General features: G+C 40.0%; 1 protein-coding gene across 2 annotated transcripts in view; it reads right to left on the reverse strand.

Annotated features, from left to right (window-relative positions):
* Positions 1–25045, reverse strand: part of rusc2 (RUN and SH3 domain containing 2) — a 47645-nt gene that overhangs the window by 19622 nt on the left and 2978 nt on the right. For both annotated transcript variants that reach the window (XM_080046003.1, XM_080046002.1), the window contains exons 2-3: positions 1830–3584; positions 1–281 (exon numbers count right to left, since the gene is read on the reverse strand). The exon at positions 1–281 is cut by the window's left edge and continues 365 nt beyond it. In XM_080046003.1, the coding sequence (XP_079902129.1) occupies positions 1–281; positions 1830–3413 (1865 nt within the window). In that variant the 5' untranslated portion in view covers positions 3414–3584. The remainder of the gene's footprint in view (positions 282–1829; positions 3585–25045) is intronic.

Below are 25045 nucleotides of genomic sequence, written 5' to 3' on the forward strand. Positions count from 1 at the left end.
CAGCTCAACATGCGCTCCAGAGAGCCCAGCCGAGGGGACGGACACTGTGCGTCCAGGTTGCGGTCGTAGCTGCGGGAGCGGGGACGGCTTTCGGCGGAGGAGGACGACCCACCTCCACCTCCACCAATAAGTTCCCGGCTGGTGCCCACAGGAGGGGAGACGTTGACGTACACCTGGCCTTCAAGCACCACGGAAGCAGCGTCAGACACACCGGACGCTTGGTGGTGCTTCTTCTCCACTTCCTCCTCCTCTTCATCATCTTCATCATCATCTTTATGTCTCTGAATGAAAGGAAATAAGGAAAGAACAACGGTCAAATTTTCACCAGTGTGTATCAGATAAGAAGCACATTACCAAACAAGGCTTAGAGGTCAAATAAACTAACTACGTATAAGAGCCACACATTTATATTTATTTTTATGTCTTGTAATTTATTGTCCTTTTCTATTTGATAGGTTTGCATACTCCAAAGGTGGGAAGTCACACTTATTCAGCTCTATAAGATAAGAGAGCTCTCCAATTTTTTATTAAATCGACATCTCTACATCAGTTAATGGAAATGCTCTGAATGTCAATATCTTTATCTGAATTCTGAATTTATTTTTTTCATTAGCCTACTCAAAAGAAAGAAATGTATTACTCTATTCCCTTTTTTTTAAGTTGTAAGTTATTGTTTTATGTAATTTTGTAAATTAGTTGATAAAAATTAAATAAAACAGTGAACCTGTCAGCAGGATAAAACAAACTTTAGTGATTTTGACACAACACTAACTAAATGGTCCCGGAAAAAATCGTTTCTCACAACAAATCCAAAGATAACTGAAGGCCTGAACTGCGTTTAAATCAGATGTGCTTTGAAACAGTAGCACTGTTACTGACTGGTCGTAATAGCCTTCAGATCCACATAACAGCTAAAATAATCCCCCAGACATGACATCACAAATCCCTAGACAGGGGCCATTGCCAGACTAATACCAGTGTCACTCATGGCTATTTGAAGTTCAGGGTTATTCTCATTGACACATGGCATTCAGTTTAATGTATTGCACTATTTATTTGCTATTTATGCATTATGCCTTATGTTGCTTTTGCATTATTTCCTTCCTCGTTGAGTGGGACATTATTTGATCTAATCTCTTGTATCTCCGCTCTTCATTTATATTTCTTACATTTTCCTTGCCTTTATCTACTCCCACTGTAGGCTATTTCATATCACTAAAAGTACTTATCCCTTAATATTAATTATGCATAACACCACAGGCAAGCTGCGTTTTACAAGATACATGAGAACTGGAGGACAAATCAAACAGTGAAAGATTTTTTTTTTATTTAAAGTAAATTTTTTAGATTAGGTAATTAGCTGAATTCCAAGTAATTTTCAATTCTTCTTAATAACAAATTATGCAATTAATGGGGAAATCTGTTTATTGATAAGCTTTCTTGTGTTCCATATTTTTCATGTCATTCACTATTACAGACAATTAGCTGGCACAACCAAATACTGCACGTTTCACTTCAATGAGTTCTTTATCATTAACATTTTACAAGCACACTACTGCCAAGAGAGCCAAAACATAGGCAGTAGGCAGCCAAACAAGAATGTTGCATAAAATACAACATTTGAATTCAAATAAGGTAAAGTATCTCATCATCTTTCTCGCCAGGTGATTTTCAGGTCTGCTTGTTTTAGATTAATATGTAAAGTTAAGATGTATCGATATATTGATACTTAACAGTACAGGAAACGGCATACATGTAATCTTTCTCATTACCGATCCCTCCCATTCAGTATCCTCTTACTAGAGAGTGAGGTCGGAATCTCCACTCACCTTAGAAGACCCTCCATCTTCTTCTTCCTCTTCCAGGCCCTCCTCCTCAGCTCTCTCCCTGAACAGGTAGTACTCGCTGGGCTGCGTCGGGGTGGGGCTCCCTTTGCTGTGCTCGTCGGAGCAGCTGTTGACAGAGGAGCCCACGGGACTCGGGGACGACTGGGAGGAAAGGTCGCAGGTCACCAGCTTGTAGTAGTTCTGGGTGGCGACGACCAGCCGGGCCTGGCTCTGCAGACAGGACGCCAGGTCTCCGGACGACCCAGAATGCGGGGGGTGGAAGGAATTGCAGTTGGCGTCAAGATCGAGGACTCCCTGGTGCTCCACGGCGCAGGAGCAGGTGGAGGAGGTGGACAGGTGCGGTTCACGGATGAGCGGGAAGGTGCCACCGAGGCAGGAGGGCTGCTGTTGTAGCTGCTGCGTTAATGGAGGTCCAGTTGGGGACGTGTGAAGGTCCAAATAGAAGGCCCCTCTTGTTGAGTCTTGCTTGTGTCCCTGTGGATCGGTGCAGCAGTGGTCGTTGGAGCTGTTGAGGTTTGTGTGCAGAGACGCTGGGGGCGCCAGTGGCTTCTCCTCCGGGACGCCGTTGTTCATCTTGTTGTAGATGGCGCTGAAGTTCACCAGCACGCCGTCCGAGCTGTTGCAAGAGGAGTCGCTGCCGTAGCCCTGCTGGCACTCCGAGAAAGTTTCGGGGAAGTGCTGCGGGTAGTTCTGAGAGAGTGCGCAGCAGGAGCAGTGTTGCGCTGAGGAGCCCGAGGAGTAGGAGCCCGTCTTGCTGCTGCGCCCGCACCTCATGGGATGATCCTCCTCCTCCTCCTCCTCTTCTTCATCTTCGTCACCCCAGTCGTGTTCTCCGCAATCCATGGACATGTTGGAGCCGCTGCTGCCGTGGCGACGCTGGCTGTCCAACCCGAGGATCTCCAGGTCTTCGAGATGGCTGGAGAGATCGGAGGCTACCACGGCCCTCAGGGACTGCTGCCTGCTTCCACCCAGAGAACTGTGCAGGAGGAAGGGCTCAGAGGCAAAGCCGAGGTCGTGCAGGTGGAACGGGGCCATCCCTTCATCGAGGGCGGAGTTTGTGTCACTGTGGAGGTGGAACGAGGAGTCTTCGAGGTAGCCACTGAGGTTGTTTCCATCATCATCCTCGTCATCCTCGCCATCTTCGGTATTCAGCAAGAACGGATTACGACGCAGCGGATTCCTGTTCCTGGGTTTGGTCCTGGGCAACGTGTGAGCCGTAATGAGCTGGTCCTCCGAATTGCTCGAGGTGAATGACGAATCGTCGCTCGCCGTGCTGCCTCCCCTGCCGCTGCTCTTGCGTTCTCTGCCTTTGTTGTGAGCGGTCCAGGAGCCTTGAGCGGAGGTCTGGATCAGGCTGCTGTACAGGAGAGCCTCTCTCTGAAGGACGTCTCTCTCGGGGAGGGAAGTGGTGCGACTTAAGCCCAGGTTCTCCGGTTGGCCAAAGGGGTTGTTTCTCTTCAAAGGGCCCCCGCAACCACCCTTCCGCCCACCCGAAACCTGGCAGTGCACCAGGGGGATATGGTGCACGATCAGGGTCTCGCCGGACAGCTTAGGAGGGCTGTCCATGATCAGGGGGTAGGGGGCTGGATGCAGAAGGGAGGCCCTGTGTGTGTGATGTGTGGTGTGGTGTTGAGGGGTTTTTGTTCACACTCTACTTGCTGGGTCTAACTCTGCAGGGCTGCCAGGGATTTGAAAGGAGAGGTCGTGGAAGTCAACGCCGTGGTCCGAGTGGTACATCTAGAAAAACACAGAGAGACAGAGATGTTATAGGAAATACAGGCACAAGAGCACTAGTACTATGCACATTCCACATGTAGGCTAGCGGCTACATGCTCATATAAATCATGTACGGAGAGTTCAGGAAATGAAGCGAGAGAACAATCAATAAGACGGTAGTTGCTCATTTCCTCACAAACAAATGTTTCATCTTGAGGCAAATATACACTGCCAACAGTTCTGTTGCTTTCTGTTTATTTATTTTTTATTTTTTATTTAATACAGGGACAGTGCATATTATCAAACATTTCTGTCAATATGCCAGAATTAGCCAGAAGGCTATTTTTCATCTGCAGTCCCTAGACCGATGGTAAAAGTCACCCTAAAAGAAAATAAAGTTACACATTTACATAACACAGCATACCTATAGTAAAACGTACTATTAAAAAGTAAGTAAAGTAAAAAGTACTATTAAGCTAAAATATACAATAAAAACACAGAAGAGCAACAATCAGACAACAGCAGACAATGCCATGAACAGGTTAATGGTAATGTAGACAGCTCTGATTATCAATGAGCCATTTCTTGAACTGGAATTTAAATGACCTATATGTGTTCAGATTTCTGATGGCTATGGAGGTGAGGTTCCACTCAGTAGCTGCACGAACAGAGAAAGAAGTATGGCCAAATACACTCGCCCTAAAAGGGATAATACAATCTCCCCTTGCTGAACTTCTAGTTCTGCTGTGATCAGCTGTTCGGATGTTGACAAACTGATGGAGCGGAGGGGATGATAAACCGTGAATGATTTTATAGACAAGACATAGATTTGAATATTTGACCATGTTTTCCCAGTTGAATAATCTGTGCTTTTGTAATATTGGACAATGATGAAATCTACAAGGTTTCTTGTCCAGGATTTTAACAGTTCGTTTGTAAAGTGATCGTATAGGTTTCAGGGATGTAACAGTAGCTTGTGACCAAATGGGTAAACAGTAAGTGATGTGTGAGAAAATCATTGAGTGCATGAAAATTTTTGCTGCCTCTATAGACATTTGATGGCGAATGTGTCTAAAGTTCCTGAGGTTGAATTTGATTCGATTACAGACCCTTTTTACATGTGATGTAAATGACAACTTTGAATCAAATAAAACTCCCAGATATTTATATTCGGACACAATCTGCAGCCTTTCCCCTGAAACCAAAACATTCGGCTCAACATTGACATGTCTGTGGGACATGGTGAAGAACATTGCTACTGTTTTTGAAGTGTTCAACTGAAGGCAGGATTGCTTCAACCAGGCTGAGATAGTAACCATAGCGTTAGTGAGCTTCTCTGCCACTTGAGAGATATTACTACCATGGACATAGACTACAGTGTCATCAGCATACATCTGCACAGAAACATCAGAACAGACCGACGGAAGGTCGTTTATATAAAGTGAAAACAACAAAGGTGCTACATTTGATCCTTGAAGAAGACCTGTGGACAGACTGAGGGCCGCTGATTTAAAAGACTGGACTCTGACATGTTGAGAACAGCCAGTGAGGTAAGACTCAATCCATTTAAGCGTATCTGACGAGAAATTTAAATGGCATAATTTTGACAGCAAGATTTTATGATTGACAGTGTCAAAGGCCTTCTTAAGATCCAGAAATACGGCACCAACAACCCCACCTCGGTCCAACAGAGCTCTGATGTTTTCAGTAAAGTAGCAAGTTGCAGACTCAGTGGAGTAATTTACTCTAAAGCCAAACTGCATAGGGTGGAGAGCAAAGGGTGTGGTATTCAGATGGTTAATGATTTGTTTTGCTACCAGTTTCTCTGTAATCTTAGACACTGTAGGCAGTATGCTGATGGGTCTGTAGTTTGACATGGAATGAGGGTCTCCGCTTTTGTAAATGGGAACAACAATAGCTGGTTTCCATATGCTTGGAAACATATTTTGTGAAATAGACAGATGGATAATTGTTGTAATAGGGCGAAGGACTGATGTACTGAGCTCCTTGAGCATCACTGTATCCATACCAAAAATATCTTTACATCTTGATGATCTGAGTGATTTAATGGTCTGTGATACCTCTGATGCTGTGATGTTTATTAAACTTAAGATTGATTGACATGTGTCTAATGCAGGGCTGCATGTATTCTCAGGTGTGAAGCACCTTGCCTCAATATTATTTGTTAGTTGTTTATTTATTTTAATTTCTAGTGCATTTTGTTCTTTGGGGCGATCACCTGTCATTTTTCTTAGCTGGTTCCATATCATTTTAGCATTTCCGTTTGATTTTTCAATTATAGTAAGAAAGAAATCTGCTTTTCTTGAATCCTACATTGAATCCTCATTGTGTTTTTACTGGCAAAATAGTACCTCCTTATCATCTCCTTAATTTTGATTTGAGAAATACGTATAGTGTGATGAGGGATATAGTATATTGTATTTCTGTCACTCCAGTAACCTACTGTTGTACTTCCATATACAGCAGCTGGGGTTCATTTGAGAGACAAGTATAAATGAAAAATTATTATCAAAATCAATGCACAGAGGCCAACATTTTCAGACTTACAATGGCAAATACAATGGCACCTTTCATTGGGCATAGATTTGAAGTGTCCAACCCACGTTAGAAAAAACCTTGATGACAAGGTTTTTTCCCCCAAACTTTATAAAAAAACATTGGAAGCTACAAAATAGGCTACTGTACATAACACATCTGTTTTCACACAGCAGTATACACCCAACAACATGATTTAGATACTCAACAAACTCTCTTAAAGGGGACATATTATGCAAAAACTCGGGTTTAAATGTGTATTTCCGAGGTCTACTAGAAAAGGTTTTAATGGTCTATTGTACAAAAAGCCCATTAGTTTTCTACCAATGCCCATTTCTTCATTGCCTTTTCAGGCCTTTTCAGGCCTCTCCCTAAAAAATTTGGTTTTGACATCTACCCCCCTCCTATCTACATGGGCGTGCATGCACCGCCCTGCTCATTTACTCTATACCTACCTATATGGGCATGGCACACGCCCAGCTGTCAGTTTTGTTTACTTTTGGCCAATGCAGCATGGAGATCGATGTTACCATGTTTACCTTCATTTCTACAGCAAATATCAGCACACTTATCACTTCTAAACCAAAAGCTTTACAACTGAACCTGGTCAGGCAGGAGTCTGAGCTGAAAACTGTGAAAATTGCATCAAGATTTCTGGTTTCCCTGACATTATCCTCAGGTAAATACAGTTTAAATATGTCACAGTCAGTAACAGAATATGAGCTAAGTATTTATGAATAAACTCTCTAAACTTGTAACATACAACGTTGTATGTATGTCTCTACAGGTTAAACTGGGGAATGATCTACAACCCAGTGGAGTGAAAGCTTTGGTTGTGAAGCCATGCTGTAAATGTACAGTAACGTGGCAGGAAAGGAATGTATCATGTCAAGATCCACTGGAAAGACATTATCTTTTGTAAAAAAAAAATATATAGAAACAATTACAGTCAGAGCTGCAAATTATCTGACACCCTTTCAATACCTAGTAGGTAATGTATCATTTGTATTGTGATCATTCATTTATAATAAAGTTTTACTGTTAAAACATGTATTGTGTTGCTTACTGTCACTGTTTGCTTCGTGTAAGGATTACTTGAAACTCACATTTTCATAGTCAGGATGTTGGACTAGTTTTCAGACCGATCTACATGCATTGACTTATACGTTTTTTAATTCAACCCTTTATCTCTCTGAAGATGTTTTCTTTGAAACAGTATCATTACATTTTAAAATGACCAAAACCATACTTAAAAATAAAGCAGTTTATTCATAGCCAGTGAAATGGAAATATAAAGTGTACATAATTCAAACAGAAGCAAAGCCATATTGTATGTAACTGTCCAGTTGTTGCTGGTGGGCCCTGAAGAAGACCACCTGTTCCACCCAGTGAACAGTCCTCTGATGGAACAGATAGTGTGACGGTCCTTGTGGGTCAACGCTCCGTCAGGTCACCCAGATAGCTGTAAAACATGGCACATTCAATGTTACATCATGTGTAGCCTACATACATGATACATCTGTAGTTATGGCAAAGCTACAAACTAATGAAAATATATTTTTTCTTCCATTATTAAATAAGATGGGCCACTAATAAGTTCAGTATAGCCCTTGCTCAAGGGCTATACTGAACTGTTTTCACACAGGGGCTGTCACGGACAGACTCACAGATCTAACCGTTAGCATAAAAGCTAACGGGCGCTAACGCAGTTTCACTGTTTTCACACAGGGGCTGTCACGGACAGACTCACAGATCTAACCGTTAGCATAAAAGCTAACGGGCGCTAACGCTAACGCTAACTACTTAACCCAGAGACATTCTCTCGTTTCAGTCGGCGTTGGTTATTATAGGAGGGATAAATTAAAGCACATTACACACATTGAACTCATAAACGGACAGATTTGTTTTTAAATAGGACTACTTACATTTCCAGAGGAGAGATGGTGTCTCTCTGTCTTCCAGGCACAATCTCCTCCACACTCCAGTATAACAGCAGATCACACTAGATTGTCAACCTTTGCTGGGCATAGCCAAACAACAAAAAATGAAGTAAATCCATTCAGCCCCGGTCTGCTTCGAGGCTGGGGTGTGATGGTAGCTTGAGGATGAGCTAACACTGCAGCTTGCTTCTCCTCTGTTGTTGCATGAGCGAGTGGAGGCTCAGCTGTGTGTGGTTACCAACGGGGCGTCTTGATTTGCCAATCAACTACCGAGTTTCTGGTAAGCTTTCCCGTGGGAGTATTTATGGTAATGAAAACCGACCGGTTTCGTCACCAGTCTGTGTTTTTTGGAAGAAACCTTCAAATCCCCCTTTTTTCTAAAAAAGCATCCCTGAAGAAACTGACACATTTGTTTTTTTGAAGCTTGTGTGTGCTGGTAGAGACCCCAATAACCTACAAGGGTGCCCAAACACCTGCAATGTTTTGTTTTTCATAATATGTCCCCTTTAAATAAGGAACATTTGTGCATCAATCGAATACAGCTCCAGTAACAGTACAGAACTAAATCCTTTGAGTCTCGCCTATGAGTCATCCCCATGTAAAAGGGAAACCGTGACACACACACACACACACACACACACACACACACACACACACACACACACACACACACACACACACACACACACACACACAGACAGCAGCTGACTCTTAAAAAGGGCTCTGATCTCATCCCCGTTCGCTTATTACACCCTCGATTACACACACACATACCGATGAATACAGTGTACAGCAACTGTTTCCCTTACCATCATCTGTCACACCAAAAATATACCTATTGAACTCAACAACAATTCACTTTTAACAATCAAATAAGATTCACTTAATTAGGCTAATAAGGCATTTAGATTTGGCCGGTCATCGTTGCACTACAAGTCAACAACCCTTTCTGGAAGTGAAAGGTGATACAATTAATGGTTTACAATGTACAAGTGTAGTATCTTGGTGTATTAACAAAAAAACTATATCTTCTATACGTTTCTTATGGTATTATTAAGTAGCCTACTTGTGTGTCTTTTGGTCAAGGCTACATTGTCAAGTCTGCTTTCTGCATGAGGTAATTTCTTCACTTTGTTTATGAGGGAAGTGGAGGATAAACATGTTACAAGTACTTTTTGTCATCAGCCTTTCATTCGCTCCCTTATCTAATGGAATGGTTTTGCAGTAGACAGTGCTCGACATGGTAACAGTAAAATTAAACAGCTGGCAGATGGCTGGCTATATTTTTCACCCTATACTTAGCTCATCAACCACATGGAACCCCTTAATATATTCTGTCAATACAACTATCTTTAGATGGAAAGATATTTCAGTTTTTTGTTGCTAAGGGGGTTTGGACATCCAGCCCACCCAGGTTAATCAAATTCGAATTGTCTCAGTTAATAATTATTAGTATTATACAAATACTAAAATGACAATATGAGCTGGGAATGAGTTAGGAATAAACGTTAGCTTAAACCATGTGCTCACTGGATCATGACCTGAACCAGAAAAAGTACCACCTAAGACTTAAAGTAATCCCTCCATTATACCTGCTCAGTGCTTAGTAAAAACATAATCCCGGGTCTATTAAAAGCTAATTTGTAAAGAAATGGATAATTTCTGGGAGTGTTGTAGTGACTAGACAGAAAAAAAGGTGGAAGAAGAATTACAGAAAAAATAAAGATAAAATAGAATAGAAAATCTGTAGTAAGGAGTGACCAAATTAGCTGGAGATAAACTAAAAAAGTACCTTCACATGGATAATAAATATGCAAATAAAAATCATAATAAAACATTTACAACCATGGAAGGGAGTGAGTGAGCACAGCTTCATAATTTTTCGTTGCTTAATAAAGAAAAGGCAAAAGGCCAGCTGAGGCCGTAGACAGCAAGGTCTGAAGCTAAATGTTAGCGCGATGAGACAGGTTCTCTCGGCAGCAGGTTAATAACAGTGGTGCCACTCTTGACAAAGTGACCTTTTCAAACCGAAAGCTGGAGTGGTATCTGCTGTCAGAGAGGCTTTAGCTTAACCTATGAAACGATGGAGCTAAATCGCTTTATTTCACAGCTCTGAAAATAAAAGGAGCTGGCAGCCCATGACCAAGCCCTGTGGCAGGGAGCACATGTATGAACTTTGACAGCAGTCTGACAGACCTTTTTGCGGTATTTTGTCATGATGTGTGACACCGCATTGGTCAAATGAAATAGGCTCTGTATATTTACTTAATGTGATTTAACATTTAACATTTAAAAAAAAAAAAATTAACATTATTTTTTTTGCAAAAGTACCTCAAACTGCAACATATTTAGTCAAAAAATAATTTTATAAATTATACAACAATTGTAAAATACACATTAGACGTTCATTTAATATATGTTCAAATTATTTGAACTTTGACCTAGTTGGCCGCTGTCATGGCCGCTGTCCTTTCAGGTGATATCAGCTGCAGGGTTCTCAACCCTCACGCAATGAGAGTGAGACACACGCATTTCAGGCAATTCACACGCTCCACGCCACACCTTGCATTTCTCACGCAAATTACAACTCTGCCAAACTATTTTTTTTATATAGCTTCGATAAATCCTGGCCGTCACCACCATCACCTAGTGTTGCCACCCGTCCCGGTTTTCCCGAAATTGTTCTCTTTTTTCACCAGCTGTCCCGGGGAAAGAAAAATCTCTCCCGGGACACAATTTGTCCTGTTTTTTGGGGAAAAACTCATTTGATTTCCTTCGTTCAGTAGTTAAGGCCGTTTCACACGGGCCGAGGAGTTTGTTGCGCCCACTAATGCACTCTCAATGGAGAGGCGAGCGGGCAGAGAGAAGGCGCAGCGTTTCGTCAGGCGGCACGACAAGCGTGCAGGGGCGGTCTTAACGATCTCGGGGCCCGTTTCAAGACCCTGTGTGGGGCCCCCCACATTTTTTTTTTCTATGAATAATGCTTGTGCATGCTCCCCGCAAAAATAAAAAAAAGATTGTGGAAACTAGTTGGTTCATAGATGGATTATGAGATAATAGGCCCAGACTCTTAAACTCTGCAACTGTAAAAACATTTCAGAAGATTGGTCTGCAGACCCATGTTATATGATGGAGGGGCCCATTGCAACAGATACAGGGTGGAAAGCTACTTTTTATGAACAGTATATAATTTACACTTTGAAAGCTTATTCCTGTATGTGTGTGGGATGTCTTATGGTCTTATGAAGACCATAAGACATAGCTGATAATGCTTTTGTTTTGCACTTGCTTTTCTATTTTTCACCTACTAGTTGAGGGGCCAAGTTGGTTTTAGTGCTCCCACATTCAAATGCGGACGCCGTAATAGTCTTCTCCATGGTTGGTCTTAACAAGACCAGCACCAGAAACAGACTAGCCCTAGAAGGAACATTGTCGTCCATTATGATGGTCAAAATGGCTGGTGTGGAGCCACAGTGCTTCAAGTGGGAGCCAGAAAACCCCTATCCTGAAGGCCTCAAAATCTGCCACTCGAAGCTACAACAGCGAGCATCAGTAATATCCAGTATCCATATTTGCTGAACTGAACTAAGAGTTTTACTGAAATAACTACCCCGAACAACTACCCTAGGCCCAACACCCATCTCACTAGTCTGGCATTTGGTATTAATCCAGTTATACTTTCATCATAAAATTACTACAATAGGCTATATTTTAACTAAAACAAATACATTATACTGAACTGAACTTGTGTTAAAAACCATTATTATGCTTTAAATTAATAAATAAACACATGCTTCGCGCGCGAGCATGGGAAATCCGCTTCTGTCTCACTCTAAACAATTTCCAAAAGTTGAACCCTGCAGCTGTAGGCTACGTGATGTTACCAGAGCGAGGCAAACTAAAAGCGGCACCAAGCGCAGTAGGGAGAGAGAGATGGAGGAAGAATAGAGTATGTGTTCCTCTTAACTTTATACCACAACATTAGCACGATTTTGGAAGGAAAAGTAGCCTAATGCTTGGCGTAATGCTAACGTTAGCTTACCTTAGCTGTTTGTTTACGTTCCTAATGCAGCGCTGCTATCGCCCATCATCAACAGTGACTTACTTTGCTTGCTTCATTGGAATACGCGGTCAATAATGGATATAATATGGACACAAAAGACTATCAATATTGGATCTTTGTATGGATTTATAAATCGCCGAAAAGATGCACGTTCCTGGATGCATTGATAAGCTCCTGTATGGGTTACGATGGCGCGGAGGACAGCTGATTTGCAACGGAAAAACAGCTGTTCGCCTCCACGGGGAAAAAGTAAGGAACTCCGACTTTACTACCGTTCGAAAGTTATTAAAGCATCAACAAACTACGCAGCTTGCTGTCTCGGCTCACACACTTGGTTTCAGTGAGTACATTGGCATTATTAATGTTGGTTTGACGGTGTGTTTTTCTGGAACGAATATCCGAATATTCGCTCGGAAAAACCAACAAATACTCGAAGCCTGAAAAATGGCATTCGGGCCAGCCCTAGACGGCACTAAACAAATGTCCTTCACTAACACACATTAGTTGAAATATTAGTGAGTTTTAGCTTCACAAATTTGTTCATGTTTCCGCTTTTCTCTGTTTCATATCATTGTACATATGTATAATATAAGTGTATTTAGATTTAGGACTGTGGGTCTGAAAAAAAAACAAGCAATTTGATCCATGGGAATTTATGGCTCATCTGTTTGAAGAATTATGAATGTTTGCCTTATGCCTATAATACAATCTTTCATCTCACTGATACATCTGTGGCGCCATAGCTATGCATCCGACTTGGCAATCTATAACTTCTAACGTATCTGAGGTCTGATAGATCCCTTCGGGGCGAAAGTGACAATAAATGAGATTAGCTTAAAGGTTTAGATGAAGTGTGCAGGCAATGTTAACATCGGACACGGGGAAAGTAAAATTGGTTTAAGAGATTTAGTTGCCGGGTCAGGGAGGCAACGTTGTGCAATGTGTGTTCACTGTTCAGGCAAAGGCAGTTTTTTTTTTCGCAGGACATTAAAACAGGCTGCTGACAACACTGTCAATGTTTATATATGACTCATGAGTTTTGACACACATAGAATAAATGACTCAAGTAGAAGACAAGGCCATTGGTTACATTTTTTAAAGGGATTTTGTGAGGTGAATGTATGTGTGCGTTTTTCCACAGTGTATCACTCTGTTTACCCTAGTACAGATCTGTTTTAAGCAAGACGAAATAGCTGCCATGTAGAGAAACACACTCATGCAGAGGAAAGATGTTACATCCATTCTCTGTCCAGTACAAAGCAAACAGTCTCATCCAATATTCCAGTGGCTTTGTGAAGAGGCAGCCCAAACAAGTCCGGCTATGCAAACACTTACCGAGTCAGCATCACAAAGTAAAGGGGCCTCAAGGAAATTTCATTTTCAAACACAACACTTCATACCATGAGTGCCATCATTTTGAGCCTTGAAAGGTATAGTTAGTAGTGCCTCGAGTGGTAGCTGTAAAAGTCCTTCTTATGCATCTATTTCTAGAGTTTTAATATCCCGCTAAGATGCTTTCATGATTCTCAGTGTACACAACCCTTTCTTGTAATTAAATGTCGGTGAAAAACTTGATTTTCTCAAAAAACAATTCCTCTTAGTAACAAAGGAAAGTTTAATTCAATCAGTGCCAAGTGGGACTTCTACAAAGACTGCACATTTGATATTAACTTCATACCGTTTTGAGTAGTTAAACACAAAGTAAGTCCCTCACTTGAATGAAATTTAAATGTGCACTTAGTTTCTGTAAAATGTATTATTCTAGTGAAGATATTAAAAAGATTAGGATTAACATATTCACTTAAGGCGCTTCCAACACAATGAAATCTTTTCTTTGCTCTGGCGCTGAAATGTCTCAATTGGGGGCGACCACCAATAGCGCCAGACTTTAGTTGGCCTGGCCACCAAAAACTATTTTGGGTCAGAAAAAGGACCTGTTTAAAGAAAATAAATTATTTTATAGGGTGCCAATTCAAACCTTTGACATATCACTAAGATGATGACATCTACAATTAAATATAGATCAAGATAAACCTCCGGGATGCAAACATGTTGAGATGTAGTAGCTTTTATGACCTGGTTATTAGAGAGTGAATTTAGTGATTAAGATTGTAAGAGCCATTTTTTGGTGTCAATATTTTGTCATGTCATGTGTTGTCCACCAGGTGTCACTGCCCTATTGCCTAGGGCACAGGTATAAAAGGTGTGTCACTTCACGGGTTGTTTGTTGTTTGACCCTAGCCTGGCATTCCCAGACCTGCCACTAGGCGCTGGCAAATTAAATTTGCTGCGCGTGTTGGTCTGGACACGCTCCGTTGAAGCTTTATCAAGAAAGCCAGAAATCTGGCTGGTGGTTTCAATTGGTTTTATCTAATATGGGCGCGCCAGAGCCCTTTATATGGTGCTCTGGGGAGGACGTAACCGGATGACGACAGTGACGTGCATGCGACGTCGAAGCCGTAAACATCAAATATGGCTGCGGATATGTTGTGTGAGTTTGAGACTGCTTTGGCCTCGACCCTTAACGATTTGGAAGACGGCACTCAAATCTTTCATTAGCAAGTAAGTGGAATGTTCTATTTTGCCGACCGACAACGGCAAACGTTTAATTTAACAGTTTAACAGCTGTTCGCTAAACGAAAGGGGCTTACGTCGCCTTGTGCATCGCTCTGATTGGTTGTAGTGCTATCCAACTGCGTGCAGTGGCATTTGAAATGCACGAGTAGGAGCCGCCCCTTGAGTTGGAAATTACTATTGATCGTGGCCAGACCCTCTATCGTTCAAGATATCAGGGTCTGGATTTCCAGGCTAGTTTGACCCCGGAAGGGCATACGGTTTTTGACCGCTAAAAGCTCAATTGTTACATGTTGTTGTTATCACTGAGGAACTATACGAACGTATTCCGTATGCACATGTACAGTAGGCCTAATTGGTGTCATGGTGAGCAAATAAACAGGCTACAAACCGGAGACGATCGCTTGTTTCATTCATTGCTTCACACAGCGACATGGTACAAACATTGGGACATAACAACACAGCGCGTCAACCAGGTCACCCGGGAGTCAAACCTCACGAAGCATACTTACACATATTGGAAGTGGCTTCTATAAAGATAATGAGTTGATTAACGTGGGAGGCATTCCTAAGAGTGAAGTCAGTAAATTTGGGGCAACAAGATGTCCTGAAAATGTTCTTATACACAATGCAGGAATTCAATGCTGTCCCTTGTGAGAGTGGCACAGTGGACGGAGGCCTATGGGCTACCAGGCTTTTCAAGTATTCAAGTCCACACACACACACGCACACGCACACACACACACACACACACACACACACACACACACACACACACACACACACACACACACACACACACACACACACACACACACACACACACACACACACACACACAGAGGACAGACAGAGAAAGTTGAGAATGGGACCATTGAATAGACTCTGCCATTATGCTGCCCCATAGCCACCGAAACATCCATCTAGGACAAAGCTCATTATAGGGAACTCTTTCACACTAAACATGCTCTTAAACTGGCAAAAATGTTTCAAAAATATACATAAAACAAAGACAATAGCAATATTTCCACTAGCATTAATTCCAAAACAAATTCCTCTACATGTGAACTTTCCAGAGTAAAAATTATATTGCTCAGGTCCACAGCAGCTTTGTAAACAGTCATCAAATAGGTCAGGCTTCTAACGTCTTACATTGTTTGTTGTTTTTGCATTGTCCTCCTTTCTCCCTTTAAAACCAACAATAACACCACTGAGATGTGTGGTATCACCTGAATACAGCAGCAGATCAGATCGCATAACGTGTTGTGTTGTTAACAAGAACAAATGGGGCTGAGTCTGGCCAATCAAACTGCTTTTCCCACGCAACCTCAGTAACCCCTAGCTACAAAGCCAGCCAATCAGGAGGGGAGAGAGCCATGCTGTGAGATAGACATTGTGAGAAAAAAGGACCACAAGAAGAATCCGAGGAGGAAAGACGATGAATGCCTTAAAAACAAACTGGGAGTAACCACGGTAATCAGTGAGGTAACATTTACACACAAATGCCTTCAGACTGAGGTTGTATTTGTATTGGTCTTTTACACACAGAGGAGTACAAACGGATTTTGTTCCAGTGTTGAAATATAATCAGTATCTGTTGTTATCTCTTCCTTCCTTTACTTCCAAAATGATTCCTGTCTATATGAAAGCCTTTTGAAACGGGTTTCTTCCTACCTTTAAAGCTGTCTTGCTGTAAATGTTCATATTTAATAAACTTTCTCCATATTTATTATTCGCTGTATGCATGATGTACTGGTTGCACTGTTTGTTTTCTGAAACATTTTCAACTTCTTCAATGTGTTGCTTGTTCAGGCATTGATTGTTACTTTACTAGCAAGTCTAATATTGACTGGTTCTAAATGGGACACATTACAAGTTATTCACGGAAAAAGCTGTAGAATCCTAACCGAACCCACAAACTCCTCACAGTGGTACACCAACTAGAATCGGCAAAACATTAGGATACATTCGCTTTGAGGCCGTTTAACTTGAAACAACTGGATGCTGTGACAGGCCACTAACCATCGTTCAAAGGTCATGATCTCCAAATCATCTTAAGGTTTACTAAACTTTTTTCAGCAGTTTTTTGGCCTAATTGCAATTTAGGAATATAAATACAGATACATCAACACATACTGTCAGCCTTCCTTTGTCTGGTTCAGCTTTAGATTTTGCTTTGTCTTGCTTGTGCTCGACACTCAAACTGATCAGAATGAGAGAAGAAGAAAAACATTCCACCAGGGTTTTCTATTCATTGAGGGTTATGCTAAGAGCCAATTAGCTTTGATTTCTCTCACAAACACATCCTTCTCTCACAAACACACGCACGCACGCACGCACGCACGCACGCACGCACGCACGCACACACACACACACACACACACACATACACACACACACACACACACACACACACACAATTGTACAACAAAGGACATCCTCCCCTCCTATATAACCGGCGCTCCACTTCCAGGAATACATCTGAGCCCGGGAGGGGGCCATCCCAGTGAAGACACACCCTTGCCAGGCAGAGACAGACGACACAGACAGAGGAAGTCCCAATTATGATGATGGATGTAGTCCAAGCTCACAGTGTGACTCGGGTTTATTATTGAACGCAATCGTGTGACTATTTGTTCAATGCAATTGGGAAGAAGACAAACCTTTTTCAGACAAACTAGCTATTGAATTTAACAAACCCAATAGGGAGTAAGTAAAATTCTGATTGGTCTCTGCCTGGCAAGACATTTTTTTTTGTTGCGGATGGTTGATAGAGTTGTTGACTGAACAACTGTTCCTCCAGGTGCTGAGATCATAATTCACAACAAAACTAATGTTCACGTTCCTCTTGGGGAATAAAAGTCCTCATTATTCCCCATTAAAAACTACTTCAAGCACAGAACACTTTGACTACGAATGTTTAAAACAAATAAATCAAACTACACTGACATTTATCATAATAATACAGTACTACCCCTCGATTTGATGTATCTGTTGGATCTTGTGTTCGATTTATATTGTAGATTAACATGCCACTGTAACTCTGGGGAATGGAAGGAGCAAGGCAGCACTGTATTACCTAATCTGTTTTAATTTGTAAACAGTAAACCTGTCTATATGATAAAGATAGTAAATAAGTAATATGATACAATGAACCAAAGCCGTCCTTGCATTCTCATTTTCTGCCTCTTGAGAGCAAAAAAAAAACTAAGTTGCAAAGCTTGGCCCCTGCTTTTTTCACAATGCCATAACATTCACTTTAAAGTTAGATTAAATCCAAGAGAAAAAATATAAATTTTCTTGTTTGTTACAGAAAATTATAGAAATCTTATATCAAGGTTTGGGTCTGTTTGAGTTAATGTTTTAATGTACTGTAGATGTCAAGATGGGATTTGAGTTGCAAAAAAAAAATTTTCAGGGAACTTTCTTCTGATCAAGCTTATGCAGTAAGCATTGGTACAGTAGGCGTTAAACCAAAAGCTTCTGAATAATTAAAACCATTCCAACACTTAAGCATGTTCAACATATGAGTATTGTGTCTAAATATTGTTTAGTTGACTTGGTTACCAAACAACACAGTCACTGCAAACACTTTTATTCATTTATCCTAATTTATTCTCTATTCAGACAGTCTCTGTTTCTCTCTCGTCTCCTGCACCAGTGGCACGGTCTGTAGCTGTCTGGTTGTTGAGTTACAGGCTCAGTGCTGTGTGTGTGTGTGTGTGTGTGTTTTGAGTATGTGTGTGTGTGTGGGTTGCTTGCCGAATAAAAAGAGCTTTTGTTTGTCACACACACATTCACCATCGCCCAGCACTGTCAAATAAAGCCTGACAAACAGAATGGGGAATCTAATACGGAGGAATGCTGAAGCTGAACAAGAGTTCTGGGGATTTTGGGTTTGTCATACAACCCATCACGACACTCCATTTGTTAAGCAGTTTCTCTTCATCTAACCGTGAAGACACAATATGTATAGAAAATAGAAATGTTAACGGATATGTATATAAAAAAAAAGGAACCACCAGGAAATGTCCCAATGTCACAGTATATTGGGCCATCTATTCAGGGTGGAAAATGCCCATCACCACCTACCAGTCAAGGGCCGGGGAAGTTTGTAAAAGCAGAAACACAGCTACAGGTTAAAAATACACACTTTAAAATGGTATGGCTCCACTTCTTAACATTATTTCTAGCACAGTGTGACTGTAAAACTAAACACTTATATTGTTGTGTGATGGTAATAAATAGATATTACCTTAAGAGACCTTAATTTTGTTTTAGTGTCCTATGGTGTATTTTATTCATTGTGCTTATTAGTTTTATTTGTTTAAATTGTTTTTTCTGAATTTTAAATTGTTGTTTTGTTTTTAAATTGTTTTATCTGCATTATGTACAGCACTTTGTTTCGGCTGTGGTTGTTTTAAAGGGCTTTATAAATAAAGTTGAGTTGAGTTGAGTTGAGATAAAAAAAACTACTAAGAATGTAACTGTAGCAGCCATGTGAAGCTGCAAAACAACAGTGTTGAAGGATCTTAACTGATCTAAGAAAAAATTGTTCTATGTTTCGTCTGAAGATGGCACCGCAGGAAAAGGCCTTATTGATGTGAAGTAAATCATAACTCAGATTGTCAGGCTCAGTTCGACATCATCAGACTGCCAGCAGCTGCAATACTGATAGCTTAATGACAACACAAAGATATTAACATGCATAATATCATCTTTTTTTAAATGGACAGTGGACACTAACATTTGAATAGCTGGTGGTTGTCTATGAAGGTCATGGGATCACCAAAAGTCATTATGATAAATGATCTGGGCACAATAAAAGTCTGTAGCAAATTTCTTGGCCATCCATCATGCAGCTTATAAGTTATTATTTCACTCTGGACTGAACTACAAACGTAGTGTAAGAATCAGAAATTTCATCTCCTGCTCTATATGGCACCTAATTAAACTATAAAAAGGAAAATGACTCTGTGCGTCCGTCTGTCTTTCATATATCACGCCAACCTTTGAGCCGATCTACCTCACACTTTGTGGGTGTGTTGCTGTGGACCCAAAGGAGTGCAGTGCCAAATGTGATGTCATTTAAATCAGCGGTTCTGTGGCAAACTGTGGAACCCCGGTCAAAAAGGAAGAGAAACTAGCAATTACTAATGCCGTTTACTTTGTGAATGTCGGCTATAACTTAGCAAAGGATATTGTGGAACCAAAAGAAAAGGAGGATGTAGGTGATGACATCATCAACATTCATGCCAAAACCATCTTTCTGAAGAGAATTTAGGAAAAGGAGTTGATTGAGGTAGTTAATAACTTTCAAAATAAAAAATCTTCTGATTGTAATGATATGGATATGACACTAGTAAAAACTATTATAGAAACTATAGCTAAACCGTTAACATATATATGTAACCAATCATTCCAAACAGGAATATTTCCAAACAAAATGAAAATAGCAAAGATCATACCTATCTACAAAAATGGAGACATGCACTCCTTTTCTAACTACAGACCAATCTCTCTACTTCCTCAGTTTTCAAAAATATTAGAAAAACTTTTTGCTCTAAGACTTGACCACTTCATAGAAAAGCACAACTTACTGAGTGACCACCAATATGGCTTCAGATCAAACCGATCCACCTCAATGGCAGTCATGGAATTAGTAGAGGAAATATCAACAGCAATCGAAAATAAGAAATTCACAGTAGGAGTATTCATTGACCTTAAAAAGGCATTTGACACAATAGATCATACAATACTAATGAGAAAACTTGAAAGATATGGCATTAGAGGAATAGCACACACATGGCTTGGTAATTATCTCTACAATAGAGAGCAGTATGTACACATACAGAATGACAAATCAGATTTAATGAAAGTAACATGTGGGGTTCCACAGGGTTCAGTACTCGGACCCAAACTATTTTTACTGTACATTAATGAAATCTGTAATGTGTCTAAATTGTTGAAATATGTGTTGTTTGCTGATGATACAAATTAATTTTGTTCTGGAGGGGATCTGAGGCAGCTTTTGGATACAGTGGAGAAAGAACTGAAAATCCTAAAACGATGGTTTGATATTAATAAGTTGTCTCTAAACTTAAAGAAAACTAAGTTCATTATATTTGGATACAAAAAAATCAAACATGAAATAAAAATCATGATAGACCATGTTGAAATAGAAAGAGTCTATGAAAACAAATTCTTAGGAGTGATCATAGACCACAAATTATGCTGGAAACCACATATAAAACAAGTAAAAAGAAAAGTATCCATGTCCACCGCAATACTATATAAAACAAAAGATGTATTCAATTCAAAATCTTTACACATGTTATACTGTTCCTTAATATTGCCATACATTACATACTGTGTGGAAATATGGGGAAACATGTACAAAACTGTTACCAACCCTATTTTTATTTTACAAAAGAGGGCAATCAGAATCATTAATAGAGCAGAATATCTTGAACCAACCAATACATTATTTATAAACTCAAACGCACTAAAATTTAGAGACTTGGTGAAGTTCAAAACAATGCAAATAATGTACAAAGTCAAAAACAGGATAGTTCCAGACTGTATCCAGAAGTTGTTTCAGATTAGACAGAGCAAGTATGAACTAAGGGGAATGTGCATGTTTAACAAGATAAATATAAGAACAAATGTAAAACAAAGATGTATATCGGTACAAGGAGTAAACATGTGGAATGTCTTGGATGAAGAAATTAAAACGTGTGACACGGTACAAAGATTTAAAAAAATACTGAAAAATAAGATGCTTAACAAATATAAAAGTGAGGCATGAATGGCAATGTGAATATGTATGGTGGATTTATTTTGTCTTAACTTTACATGTAATATGTTTAACATACAGGAATTAATTATAGCAATAATATTTACAATAACTATCAAACAAATTATTAAAACAAATATATATATATATATATAATAATTAAATTAAATCCTGAGGGACCAACGAAAAATGAATGAATAAATAAACAATGTAAAAAGGGTAGGCGCAATAAGCTAAGGCTTCAGCCTACACCTTTTCGATCAAAACTATTTATATGAAATAATGTATAAATTGACAACTTTGTGTTTTTCTTTTGTGTTTTTTTCTTTTTCTTTTTTAACTTATGTATGTAATGTTATGAATCTGTTTGATCGAAATAAACTAAACTAAACTAAACTAAACTAAACTAAACTATACTGTGATTATTTTATGTCTAACCTAATGCCTTCATGCTAAAAAAAAACGATGGCAAAATATATACAGCTGTGTAGTGAACTGAATGTCCTCATACTTGTTGATAGAGGGAAATGTGAAGCCCTATTGATCCTTTAAGCAAAATGCTCCCAACCTTTAGCCTCATAGGTTAAAGCCTGGACCATGCAGCTACAAAGACTCATTGCTGAATCCGGCACAGGAGTTTCAGCTTATTGAAACATTTTCTTAGAAGCGCTAGATTAACATCAGTAAATGACCACATTGATGTTACACCACTGACCATCGTCCTTCATTGACCTCTAAGGGTGCATTTCACATCATTATATTATAGGCTTTCCTTGGTGTACTGATGCAATTATTTGTTTCAGATCCCAAATGACTATAAGACCAAGAGAATTCAGGCTTAAATGAAATGTGGTATATTTCTTCGGGGGAACAATTCTTTATGATGATCAAAAGTGGCATTTTAACTCCCTTTGATAAATTCTACACGTTGCACCTTTAACTCGTTGTGCATGTAAGTACACGTGAGCCCAAACACTACAGTACACACACGGTCAGAAAGGCCCTTGAACTTACCTGCACGTTCTCAGAGAGCTAAAGATTAACACACATGACCTTGATCGCAGCTTCCCCCAAAAGGCTTAGCGACCGTTTTCGCTCCTCGCTTGTTCCTCTGCCTGAACCTGGAAAGCTTACAGACGCTTGCATAACGGTGGACCAGCTAGCTGCCACCTCTGACAGGTAGAGACATGTATTAGTGTTAGCTGGAGACGTGTGGCAGGCAGTAACTCATTGCTTAAAATGCAAAGAAGGACATGTATAGCACTAGCACAGTAGCTGGTAGCTTTTATTGTTTATTGTTAAAAGGATCCCATTCACCAAAATGGGATGAGCTAGTCTTCCTGGGGTCCACAAAAAAAATCACTTGATAAATGATAAACTAAAAATATTGTACACATTGCCATCATTATACTTCATCAGAACATATTCAGATATATCCAGCTTTTGGATTCTGCATTAACAAGCAAATTATTTTTTGTAGTAAAAATCCAGCTGCAAAAAGAATGTAATTTCAAATACTTAAAACACTGGTATTTGAATGCATCAGCTGGTTTCTCTCAGATCACTTTCCGTCCCCTGGATTAATTTAGTTTAAAGCCAGTGGGCATCAATGCAGGTCACTGCTAAAATGGCGACAACACCACAACATCTAGAATCTACAAATTATTTTCATTCTCTGGTTTCATCTCAATCTGAATCATTAGGATATGGGTCGACTAATTCCCACAAAAAATCCCCACATGCATTTTTTTGCTGCATGTCGTCTAGGCTTACATGGAGACAAATACACAAGCTATGTGAATACAAAACATCATGAGGGCAAGTATCTTGTTCTTAAAGCTGCAGTCTTATTCTCCCAGACGTCACATGTCTCTCTCTCTCTCTCTCTCTCTCTCTCTCTCCAACCCTCTCTGTGCTGACTCTGTCGTTCTCACTCCCTTCTCTTCTCTTCTTTCTCTGGTCACCCTCCAAACACCTCTCCCTCTCTCCATTTATTTTCGATCTATTATGCTTTCCTTCTCTTCTCTCCCATCCCCCCATCAGCTTCACTGAATCCCTGCTCCCCTTCTCTCTCTCTGCTTTCCTTCCATCCACTGACTGTGCACCGCAGTCTAAGACGTCTTTCCTTTTCTCACTTGTAAGTGACGTTGCATAGATGAGCTGTATTTCATGATGCATACTTTAATATTGGTTCTTTGATTTCATGTAATAAATAAATAAATAAATAGATAATAATAATAATAATTAATTCATGTGAAGTTAACTATTTAAATGTGATGTAATTGAACCAATTTGTAATGTGAATACTAGAATGTGTTGCAAGTGCCCGGCGGCTAGCACTCATTTTTGGTTCCTATTTTGGCTATTTAACTCTTATAATGCACTTCATTTATTGTTGTACATTGCATTTATTTAATTAGCCACTTATACCGATGTACTTACTTTATTGCTTTTCAGGTCTGCTGATTCACTTCGAAAAACTTGCAGCTTTTGCTTAATAAATTACGCTCAATCAATAATCAAATCTACTTATCGATTGGTCTTTACTCTTCTAAGCCAAGAGATATTCATCTCTTCATTGAGCTGAAAGTTGCTGCCAGTATCTCTGAACTGCTAACGCAGCAGAGAATCAGAGTCTGTGGAGCCAAATAATGAGGAACCACTGATGCATTAAATTCAACTTCCGCATTGATGGAGAAGATATATTCTTATGGCATTCAACCGTAATCAAAACATTTAAATGTGTTCTGAACTTTTGTGCATTTATTGTACTATAAGGAATAAAGTAAATAACGTCTATTCATCCATATTTCTACCTTTAATCAGCAGCTGAACTACCAGTCATCTTTTAGTAATCCGAGTGTTGTTCAATTCCACACAACGGCACAGTGAAAATGTCCAGTGACATATTGATAGTGTCCCCGGCAGCTCTTGGTGCTCTTTCACAGTCAGAAAAATTAACTCACAATACAGAGCGGGCCTGTTATAATAATTATAAAGCAAAATGTACAATATGTAATTTTATGTAACGTAAATGGACAAATACAAGTTCAAGTAAAAATTTAACAAATGTTCATTGTCACTTCTGCACTAGAGCCAAAGGATTTCAAGGAATCCATTACCTTTCCTCTGAATGGACACAGAGAAGGAGCCTAATCGGTTCCCTGTGGAATTCCATGAACCTTGATAAAACTAAACAAACCCCTGACAAGAATTGTTGCATCAACATCACAAGGGAGTCCATGTCGAGGCTAAACCACCAAGGACCAGCAGAGTGAAGACACAGTGCCGCATGAGTAACATCAGTGGTTTCTTTGACTTCAGGAGATAACAAAAAGTTAGATTGTTTGAGAGCCTTGTCTGAGTATGCAGGTTTTAAAACAACTAATTTGAATCCACTGATATGAAGTAGAAGCCTATTCTATTTGAACGTCTGTACATAAACGGACATGAAGATTAATCTTTCGCACAGTCAACACAAATTTCTGTATAGAGACATTTGAGACTCTTTCGCAGCACTTATAGGATGAAATGTCACAGTAGGTTTTGCCAG

The sequence above is a fragment of the Ammodytes marinus genome (assembly GCF_949987685.1).
Source record: "Ammodytes marinus genome assembly, chromosome: 2".
Taxonomy (NCBI): Eukaryota; Metazoa; Chordata; class Actinopteri; order Uranoscopiformes; family Ammodytidae; genus Ammodytes; species Ammodytes marinus.